General features: G+C 40.8%; 1 protein-coding gene and 1 long non-coding RNA gene across 4 annotated transcripts; one reads left to right on the top strand and one right to left on the bottom strand.

Annotated features, from left to right (window-relative positions):
* The first annotated feature begins 554 nt into the window (after positions 1-554).
* ZNF32 (zinc finger protein 32) lies at positions 555-4,918 on the top strand. 3 transcript variants are annotated; one of them, XM_081268401.1, is made up of 3 exons: positions 555-689; positions 2,541-2,680; positions 3,989-4,918. In XM_081268401.1, the coding sequence occupies exons 2-3, from the start codon at positions 2,611-2,613 to the stop codon at positions 4,738-4,740; spliced, it is 822 nt and encodes a 273-aa protein (XP_081124527.1). In that variant the 5' UTR covers positions 555-689; positions 2,541-2,610; the 3' UTR covers positions 4,741-4,918. The 3 variants fall into 3 exon arrangements, with proteins under 3 accessions (XP_081124527.1, XP_081124529.1, XP_081124528.1); XM_081268403.1 differs by lacking the exon at positions 555-689 and adding an exon at positions 696-983; XM_081268402.1 differs by lacking the exon at positions 555-689 and adding an exon at positions 696-1,048.
* LOC308634544 lies at positions 4,336-10,341 on the bottom strand. Its single transcript, XR_014019024.1, has 2 exons — positions 7,377-10,341; positions 4,336-7,166 (listed from the first exon to the last, which is right to left on the bottom strand). It is a non-coding gene; the product is annotated as an uncharacterized lncRNA (long non-coding RNA).
* Between the last annotated feature and the right edge of the window lie 640 nt (positions 10,342-10,981).

The following is a 10,981-nucleotide window of genomic DNA, read 5'->3' as shown; positions in this document are numbered from 1 at the left end:
ACATCTTTATTTAAGAAAGATCTGAGTTGTTGCTCTAGGAAATAGTTTTCTCTCCGTAATCCTTAGGTCCATGAATTTGTTCTGCATTCACGAAGTCCTACCCTTGGCCCTCGAGACGCGAGGTCGCCGGCCGTGCCCCGATGCATCCTCCAGGCTCTGCGCCCCGGGCTCCCACCGTACCCAGAATCCCCAAGCTCGTCAGTGGTGCGTCTACACGGAATTCAAGACAATCCGCTGCCTGATGGTATCTCACCCTTTATTCCTAGTAAGAATTCTTATTAAATGGATCGGAACTGTGTCCCAAATTCTTCTACATTTTAAACGCTACTCGGGTTTCAGACACCCAATGACAGAACACTTAAATCTTGGCCCACGCAGTGACTCAACATATAACTTCTGAGAACCAGAGGCTTAATCGCCTGCTTTGTCCCAGGACTTTTCCTCTCTCGAAACCCTGCCAACTCTGTGCCGGCTTCCTAGCCTCGGGGGGTTCCCACGCCGCGCTCACCCCGGGGCGCACTTTCACCCCACGCCGCTCCCACCTCAGGTCTCGCGCGCCGCAGACTACGCTTCCCACAGTGCCCCGGGCCGCGCGCGGGCTCCTGGGAGCTGTGGTCCGGCCGCCGCGCGGCGCGGCTGAAGCGGGCTTAGCGCCGGCCTTTGTCTATCTGCTGGCGCGCGCCGCTGCGGTGAGTGAGGCCGCGGTCGGGTCCATGCGCCCGGGCGAGGCGGGGCCGCGCTGTCAGGCCGCCGCCCCTGGGCCCTCCATAAGCAGGCCGGGCCCTGAGGGTAGCGGCCCACGGCCCACAGAGAAGCGTCCACTGGGCTGGAAGCAGGAGGCTGAGTCCAGGACGCGGGGCGGGCCTGGGGGCCTGCGGCAGGCGGGGAGGGTCTGCAGCGCGTAGCTGGGCCCCTAGGACCGCGGTGTCGGCAGGGCTAGGCGTTGGCGAAGGCACAGCATTCTGCAGAGGGAAGGGACACAGGCAGGTGCACACCCGCCGTGAGGGTTCCATAGAGGGACCCGAAGAAGACACGGGCCCCTAGGGAGGTGAGGAGACCCTTCTGGGTGGAAAATAGGGAAAAGATAAACTGGAGTTGGGTGTGTGTGTGTGCGCGCGCGCGCGTACACACACACACACACACACACACACACACGCTACTAATTCTGGAACTCTACCCCAAGAGGCCCCCCAGATGAGAACTCTAGATCTTAGGCCTTAAATCTGTAGACCCAGTTAGAGATCTCACATTTAGCTCTTCTGTTCTCCCAGGAGCTACTTGATAAGAAAGATATTAATCTATTCAGTAAATGAGGTAATAGAGTCAGAGCAGATTGGTTATTTGCCCAGGTCAAACACTGAGGAAGCGAAGGCAAAAGTCCCAGTTTCTAGGGACCTAATTCTGAGCTTTTTTCAAAGGATTCTATGCATTTCTGATAGGAAAAGCAGTGTATTCTGTTATAAAACCAGTTTCTTCCAGAATTTGATTCTTCAGAGAGGGGACAATGACAGTTATCCCCTTATTAACCAAGAAGGTTCTGGAGACACAACTGAATTGTTATTTGTTTAAGACCTCACAGGACGTGGAGATGGAGAGTTGTAGGTTCTACCCACTTGATCTGACTAAAGCCTATTTTCTGGAGTCCTCAATAACAAGAGTCCATCCCCATGCAGCAGGTACCATGTAGTTTTCCAGTGACTCTTGGTGGATGTGCAATTGTTGATCAGTAATACCTTGAACTCTCAAGTGAATTTGCTAGCACTTTGACAAAGTTGGAAGTGCATCCTCCAAGTAAGAGTTCCTAGTCATCACAACATATAGCTAAATATGCAGTTATCAAGAATGCTCAGGTTAACAAGACAAAGAACTGTAGTATCGTAATACTAATTCCTTAAATCAGGAGTCCAGCATTTTGATAGGACATATTAGAGAGAAACAAAGATTATACATTAAACCATTACATAAATAAAGTATAACAGTTCAGAAATTAGAGTCCTGAAGTTAGAAGGAATATTCCAAAAGGGAAAAAGTAGAGCAGGAGAGGGGTGGGCCTGGGTCTAGAACTTCCTAAGAATTGTTCAAAGGTAACATGAAATCCCTTATTTGGTTCTTATAATCTAAGAGAAACTGGACAGGAGCCAGTTATGAAAGCTGAAATGTTTTTTTTTTGTTGTTTTTTTTTTTTTTTTTTTTAGGATTCTGAATTCTTTGGGGCTTAGAAAATAGCAGGCAGCAGTTAGGAAATGGAAGATCCCATTCTCATGCCAAAATCAAAATACAAACAGGAGTGACCATTAAATGGGGAGAAAATATATATATATATATTTGTGTTCTTTGCTTTCCTGCCTCCTATTTCCTTCTAGACTCATGTCTGTGTGGTCCTTTTGTCTTTGAGCGCATTTTACAGTGACTTTATATATGATTATGGTTATATCGAGCAATCAAAATGTCCTTTTTCTACTCAGTTCCTGTTTATCCTTCACACTTAAAAATTCTGCCTTTTTCCGTTTGTTGTTTTGTTTTTGTTTTTTCCTCCTTAGGTGCTCAGGAACAGCCCATGGAAGAATTATATGAAGAGGTGGTGATTAAGATTATAGAGCAGGAGTGGACATGTTTGGATTTCCAACAGCTACCCTGCTGGACTGTCATGGAAGATATGCCCAGAATGTAGCATTTTTCAGTGAGTGAGTCCGCTGGTGGCTGGGATGTCTTCTGCACACAGATACTCAGAGTCCATGTCCTCAGCACTGGTCTTCAGTCTGAGGAAGCAGAGGAGACGTTCCTTTGATGGAGCTCACTGTTCCTAGGGCTTCAGAAAAAGCCTGCAAGCTAGAGGGCTATACTAGCCCTCACATGCGTAGAAATAGTCAGAACAGAGCAAGAGAACAGTCTAGACATGGAGGTAGACTCAAAGTAATATCAGAATGAGTGAGCACCTTTAACTGTCAGCACTATCACTGGATAAGAATAAAGCAGGAAATAAGGAGAAATTTTCCATAGGGGAAAAAAAAACAGTGATGAATGGATCCATATTTAAAGCACATAAGAGGCTCAGATACAGGACAGTATTGGAAAATACTATTGATACCTACATATGAAGTTTGAGAATAACTTCCAAACCAAAATTTATTTTAGTTCCACCATAGCTTAAATAAACTAAAAATAGTATAGATTTTAAAGGAAGGAGTTTGTTAGATTCTATAATTTCCTGGCTATATTTTAATATCAGATAAGTTACTTAACTTCCTTAAGCTCCAGGCCTTCATCTGTAAAATGGAACAATGAGCTCTGACTTGTACAGTTGCAGGTATTAAAGACAATAGATGTATAAAATCTAGGATTGTGCTACATATTTTCTAAGGTCATAGCGCTTACTCCACTCTTAAGAGCAAACTTAAGGAATAGGGTGGAATTGGGTTGACTTTTCATGGAACTAATACAGCTTGTGTGTCCGGAGCCCTTGCATGCATTGGTCTCTTCAGGACCCTTTGCCCAATTTTGTACTTTTTTTTAAAGGGGTACCTCTAAAGTTTTAAAGCTTTAGACCCTTTACATCCTGGAACCACACCTGTTTAGGAATCAGATAAAGCTTGAGTACAGGGCTCTTGTGTGATCCTGTATGTTTTCCTTGATTTTCAGAGCCTATTTTCTTACCTACAAAATAGAGGTAATTTTGTCTACCTCACAAGATTATTCAGAAGACTAAATTAAATGTAGAGGCAATACACAGCTGTGGAGTATTCCAGTGTTTGAAACCCACCTCTAACTTATTTAGCTACATGGTCTTGACAACCTCCCTATGCTCTCTTTTCCTGATCTGTAGCAATCCCATAGGATTAAATTATTCCAGGATTAAATTATCTATGCAAAGTTCATAGTCTAATGCCTGGCACTTAATAAGCACTCAAACGATTGTGTTTCTATTTTCCATATTCTTCTCACTCAGCATATTGGTACCTCTTACATGACTTCCCTCTCATTTTATCAGATGTGATGACAGAAGCTCACCACAAATATGATCACTCTGAGGCCACAGGATCCTCAAGCTGGGATTTCCAGAATTCTTTCAGAAGAGAGAAGCTGGAACAAAAATCCCCAGATTCTAAGACACTACCAGAAGATTCACCTGGAGTGAGACAGAAGGTCTATGAGTGCCAAGAATGTGGAAAGTCCTTCAGGCAAAAAGGTAGTCTAACATTACATGAGAGAATTCACACTGGTCAGAAGCCCTTTGAGTGTACCCATTGTGGAAAAAGCTTCAGGGCCAAAGGCAATCTTGTTACACATCAGCGAATACACACGGGAGAGAAGCCTTATCAGTGCAAGGAGTGTGGGAAAAGCTTTAGTCAGCGTGGTAGTCTGGCCGTCCATGAGAGACTCCACACTGGACAGAAACCCTATGAGTGTGCCATTTGTCAAAGAAGCTTCAGGAATCAAAGTAACCTTGCTGTTCACCGAAGAGTTCACAGTGGTGAGAAGCCCTATAGATGTGATCAGTGTGGAAAAGCTTTCAGTCAGAAAGGAAGCTTAATTGTTCACATTAGAGTCCACACAGGTCTAAAACCCTATGCCTGTACCCAGTGCAGGAAGAGTTTCCACACCAGGGGGAATTGTATTCTGCATGGCAAAATCCACACAGGAGAGACACCCTATCTGTGTGGTCAATGTGGAAAAAGCTTCACTCAGAGAGGAAGTCTGGCTGTGCACCAGAGAAGCTGCTCACAAAGGCTCACCCTTTGACCATTCTATTCAAAGGAAGTTTTATTTCTGAATTAAGGATACAAAACCCTCTGTTATTGAGCTGCATATCCAGTTCTATGGAATGAATGGAGAATATTCTAGGAAGACCAGTAGGGCAAACAAACTTTTTTCCTTATCCTCAGATGAGTATGAAAAATAAATGTCTTGTTTATCATTATCATGTATTTTTCATAATTTGTCATGTATTTTTCATATTTTGACTTAATTTCCCAGGGTACCCTCATTAATCTAAAGTCATACTAGAGATTGAGTATAGTAGATACAGATTTTAAATTTGTATTTGACACCATCAGCCTTTAAAAATATCAGCCCCTAATCAACCCCAAGGTCATTTTCTTCTCTACATATTCAAATTAATAATTGTTTTGCATTCAAGACCAGTAGGTGGAACACAAGGGGCAAATTTAATTAAGAATTCTCTTTGAACATTTCATTACCTGGATAATGAATCATTACCCCAATAACCTATTCTAAAAAACCACTCTGTCCATAGCAGAAGCCTTAGCCTTTTCTTACAAAAGAAGTTTCCTTTCCAAGACTACAAAGGTTTGGAGTTTGTACGTTAAGATTTCCTTCAGTCCTCCACTTCTAACAGTAATAATTTGCCTGTACCTAAAGAGCTGACAAGTACAACTGTGCTCTTTTGAAGAATCATGAACTGAAAAACATAATGACCCTCCCTGCCACTTTGGCAACAGTAGCAACATATTAGGGTTAGGATCACCTAGAAAGGACATAAGTGTCCTTATTACTAAGCCTAGACTTTCAATTTATAGTCAGTTATGACATCCCACTCTTCTAACAATACTATCCTTTTCCTTCTACACACAGAAAATAAATTTGGAAAGATAATTTGTTCTTTATTTTTTTCCCTCTAGTGTATGAGATTTGAAGAAGGTTGTAGAGAAGTTGGTTTTGTGAGGAATTTAGACTTCCAAATGCCAAAATTTCATGATAGCAAATCTTTATGATCTAGAGAAGTAAATGAAATCAAAGGGCATTATGGATTTGATTATTTTAAAAGAGTAGTACTCCCAGAGACATTCTGATAAAACTTGAAGATGTATGCAAGATTGTGATAATATCCTCATTTATGATAATCACACACTGGAAATTACACAAATGTCCAACAACAGGTGGGGAATGAACAAACTGTTTAATATACATACAATAAAACAATAGCAATAAAAAATCTGATATTGGCAACTTATGACTGAATTTCAGTCCAATGTTGAGTGAAAAAACCTAAATACACATACATGCAGATATAGTGTATAATTCCATTTATATATCTTCACATGAAAAAATGGGAATGATTTAGAACAGACACAAGAATTTTTTAAAGTGTTCTATACCTTACTTCAGGTGGTATATGGAAGAGTATAATTGTTAAAATTCATTGAAACCAACACTTGAGAACTATGCATTTTATTATATGTAAAATATATATCCATAACAATGAATCAGTTCTTAAATATAAATATTGCCCACAGGTTCTTTGACACTAATTCATGAAGAGATGGGGTAAATATCACCTTCCTTTTATCTGGATTGGCTGGTGACTGCTTCAAACAATAGAAACAACAAGTGATGCTATATCACTTCCAAAGACAGGTCTGAAAAGCCCTTAAAAGTTTTGAAACAATTGCTGGGTTCTCTTGGGACACTTGCTCTTGGGGATCAGCCACCTTATAAGAACGGTTCAAAAACCACTATAGTACACAAAGTGCATATTAAGTGAGCTGAGCTCCCAATAGATAGCCAGCATCAACTCCCAGCCACAGGAATGAGTTACTGCAGATGTTCAGCCCAGAAGAATCATCAGATTACTATAGCCTTGGCTGAGATCTGATCGATACTGCATAAGAGATCCCACAGTGTCAACCCACAGTGTCATATCCACACCATTGACTAGAGAATGTCCCCTCTAATCAATAAGCCCATTCATGTAGTAGCAGAATGCATTTCTTAGTGGTAATAGGATTGAGGCTCCCTCAATCTTACTGGCTGAAGTTTGTCCTAGGGCCATCTCATGTTCTCAGCTACCACATGGCAGTTTGCTTCTTTAAGTCCAACAGAAAAAAATTTCTCTTTCCAGTCTGCTAAGAATAGTCTTATGTGACACAGCTTAATCATAGCAGTGACATTCAATCATATTTGCTATTCCCTGTCAGTTTGAAATGTTGGTTCTACCCGTACTCAGGATTATACAAGGGCATGACAGATTGGGAGTAACTTTAGTGTAATCATTTTCAAGGGCTTCTAGAACAAAGCATTACAAACTAGGCACCTTAAAAACAACAAAAACCTATCATCTGACAGTTATGGAGGCTAGGAATCCAAAATCCAGGATGTCTTCAAGGTCATGCACCATCTGAAGCTTGTTGGGCAGAATCCTTCCATGCCTCTTTTTTTTTTTTTTTTTTTTTTTTTTTTTTTTTTTTTAAAGAGACAGTGAGAGAGGAGAGAGAGAGAGAGAATTTTTAATATTTGTTTTTTAGTACTCGGCGGACACAACATCTTTGTTGGTATGTGGTGCTGAGGATCGAACCCGGGCCGCACGCATGCAAGGCGAGCGCGCTACCACTTGAGCCACATCCCCAGCCCCTCCGTGCCTCTTCTTAACTTTGGTTGGATTGCTGGAAATCTTTGGTGATCCTTGACCAGCTGCAAGACTTCATTTTCTTTCTGCATATGTAGTCACATGGTGTTCTCCCTCTGCCTGTGCCTCTGTCTGTCTTTTTTTTATATGGACACCAGTCATATTGGATTATGGGCCCATCCTATTCCACTCTGGCCTCATTTTAACTACTTAAATCTGCAAAGACTATTAACAAATAGATAACATTCTGAAGTATTGGGAGATAGGACTTTTTGAAGAACACAAGTGAACCCATTACACTTACCATGTGTCTACCACAGTATCAAAAACATTACTCTGAAGAAATTCATGTAGTTGTAACCTAGTGGTACTCCAACTACAGTTCAAGGGCATCAGCATCACCTGGAAACTTGTTAGAAATGCCAATTATCAGGCACAGATAGACCTATTGCACCAGAAAATGCAGGGAGGCAGAAAAAAAAAGGGACAGCAATCTGTTTTAACAAGTACACATAATTTGACTCCCAAAATGATTAGATTCTCTAGTTTGGGGAGTCAAACAACCCAAAACTCAAGGGGTTGGGGATGTGGCTCAAGTGGTAGCCCACTGGCCTGGCATGTGCGAGGCACCACATAAAAATAAATAAAGATATTGTGTCCAACCCAAAACTCCTTTTAAGACAAAAGAACATAAAGAAAAATCTAAAATCATCAGGAAACCTGGAATGTCCTACCCTTTACAAAGAGCATCAAGAGAGTACATCCGCCTTTTCCATGCCCAATTCCTGATTGCTGAATTTTCCATTCAAGATTCAATGCCACCATAGATAATAAAAAGTCAATGTGAGCGGCTGGGGTGTATCTCAGTGGCAGGGCATTTGCTTAGCATTTGTGAGGTACTGGGTTTGATCCTTAGCACCACATAAAAAATAAACAAAGACATGCTGTTCATCTACAACTATCAAAAAAAGAGAGAGACTTTTAAAAATAGTCAATGTGAATAAATAAATACAAGATTTCTGGCCTAATTTTGACTTCAAGTCTAAGGGAAGAGCACAGATCAGCCATGACACCAAAAAGTCCGACATAACTCAAATGTTAACACTTCAATCTTCCCTTTGATCATCAGCACAAGCCTCTCCCAAACTCTTTTACCAGACCACCCACCAAGACAGCGAAAACCAGAGTGTCTGTGGCCCTGTCACTGGTTATTACTTTTCTTCACTTGCATTCTTGGTCATTATGATGTCACTGCCATAGGATCAGGAACACAGTAACAGAATGAAATGTGTACAGTCCAGCTGTTATTAAGACTTTTATTTCTGCAGTTCTGAATCCCACTTTACTTCTAGAGAGCCTTTAATTAAAAGTAAATCATTCCACAATTCTGCTTCCTTTCCAGTTTGTATAATGCCATGGTTCAAATGTATTCCTATATGTACCAAATTTCATGTGTTGGAAACTTAATCTCCATATATTTATAGATTTTTAAAGAGGGTTAGATGAGATCATGAAGTTGGGGCCTCCATGATGGGATTAGTGGCTTTATGAGACAAGGAAGAGAAAAAGAGACCTGAGCTAGCATGCTTGTTCTCTTTCCATGGGGAACCTCCTGCCACATCATGTCATAAAATGCAGCAGGAAGGCCCCCACCAGATGCCAGCACCTTAATCTTGGAACTTCCCAGACTCCAGAAAATAAATTTGTTTATAAATTACACAATCTTCTTTTATGTTCTCAGAAAAGTAGGCTGACTAGCTTTGACTTCTTCCTAGATTGCTACTATGACAATACATCAAATACATCACATACTACAGATGTAATCGAACATGTTTGACCATTACCATAACCACTCAGGATATTGGGTTTTTGTTTTTTTTTTTTTTAATGGTGCTGGGGATTGAAGCCAGGGCCTTGTGCATGCTAGGCAAGCGCTCTACCAACTGAACTAAATCCCCAGCACTGTTTCTTGGGTTTTTGACTCTATAAACATATAATCCTAACCATTATCTGTTCTCAGTCCACTTTATTCATTCATTTTTTTTCCCTACCTGATTCTTTCTGTCCTTGTCTCTTAATTCCAACTTTGAATCTCCTGTTGTAACACTCTTGTATAAATGTCTCCTCTTTCTAGCAGTCATCTACTACCCCCTGGGTCAGTCTTTGAAGATTTTAGTTCCTATATCATTGTCACTCACTCAGCTCTACTCACAACTGTTGAGATACTTATGAATGATCCCTTCATCACTTTTCCTCCTTACTTCCAATGATTTTCCTCTCCATACTGCCAAAACCAATTGCCTCCATTCATAATCATATTTTTAAGTTTATTTTTCTTTTCTTTGTGTGCGCTCTCTCCCTCCGCCCCCCCTCTGAAATTCTAGCTATGTTGTCTAGGCTGGAACTCCTGGACTCAAGTGATCCTCCCACCTCAATCTCCTAAGTAGCTGGAACTTCAGACACCCACCACCATGCCTGGGTTTAAGTTTTTCATTATCAGTTCAACAGTATCTCAATTTTAATCATCCCATTTTCTGATTATCAATTCTAATCTTTGCATCTAACTCCCTCTAGTAAGTTAACTCCAATAATTTGCCTGCTCTCTCATATAATTCATTTATCCCACTATTTCAAAAGGTAAGGAAATTTATCTTTTCCTTAGCAGCTTAAATTACATTTTTTTAAAAGTTTTTAGTTGTAGATGGACAAAATAACTTTATTTTAAGTTTGTGGTGCTGAGGATCAAACCCAGTGCCTCACACATGCTAGGTGAGTGCACTACAACTGAGCCACAACCCCTGCCCTTAAATTACATTTTAAGCTCATTTTAACCATGCATTTATAAACACCCTCAACTCTTATACCTCTGTCATTTTTCTAAAATAGATTTATTGAGCCAAGCAGGGTGGCACCTGCCTGTAATCCTATGGACTCCAGAGGCTGAGGCAGAATTGCCTTAGCAATTTAGAACTTGTCTCAAATTAAAAAAAAAAAGAAAGAAAGAAAAGAAAAGAAAAGAAAAGAAAAGAAAAGGGAGGGAGGAAGGGAGGGAGGGAGGGAGGGAGGGAGGGAAAGAAAAGATAAAAGAAAGAAAGAAAAGGGCTGGGGGTGTAATAAAGTGCTCCTGGGTTCAATCCCCAAAACTCATCTTTTATGCATGTGGTGTGGATATTCAATTATTCCAGCATCATTTATGGAAAAGACTATCTATCCCAGCCCCATTGAATTGCCATGGAACGTTTGTCAAATAGCTACTGACCAAAAAAGTAAGGGTTTATTTCTGGAATCTCAGTTCTGTTTGATTGGTCTACATGTCTGCCAGGGTCACACTGTCTTGAATAATGCAGCTTTGTAGTAAAGCTCTGAATTCAGGAAGCATAAGTCTCTTAGTTCTTCTTTTTCAAGATTTACTATTCTTTTTGAATTTGCAATCCTCCTGTTTCAACCTCCCAAATCAGTAGGATTTCAGGTGTGTTCCCCCACACCTGGCTATTTTTATTATTCTTGATTCTTAGCTTTTCTGTATAAATTTTAGAACCAGTTCATCAGTTGTATAAAACAGGCCTACTGGAAATGTGATAGGTATTGAATTGGATCTATTGATTATTTCAGAAAGTT

This window comes from Spermophilus citellus (assembly GCF_964194105.1).
Source record: "Spermophilus citellus genome assembly, chromosome: 15".
Classification (NCBI taxonomy): domain Eukaryota; kingdom Metazoa; phylum Chordata; class Mammalia; order Rodentia; family Sciuridae; genus Spermophilus; species Spermophilus citellus.
The sequence above is the reverse complement of the archived record's forward strand: the minus strand, read 5'-3'. Positions and strand labels throughout refer to the sequence as shown.

Excerpts from the sequence above, each read along its gene's own strand:
- ZNF32 (XM_081268401.1), top strand. The coding sequence starts at position 2,611 with ATGTTTGGATTTCCAACAGCTACCCTGCTGGACTGTCATGGAAGATAT. Across the intron at positions 2,681-3,988 it reads CCAGAATGTAGCATTTTTCA|ATGTGATGACAGAAGCTCAC; the intron begins GTGAGTGAGTCC and ends TCATTTTATCAG.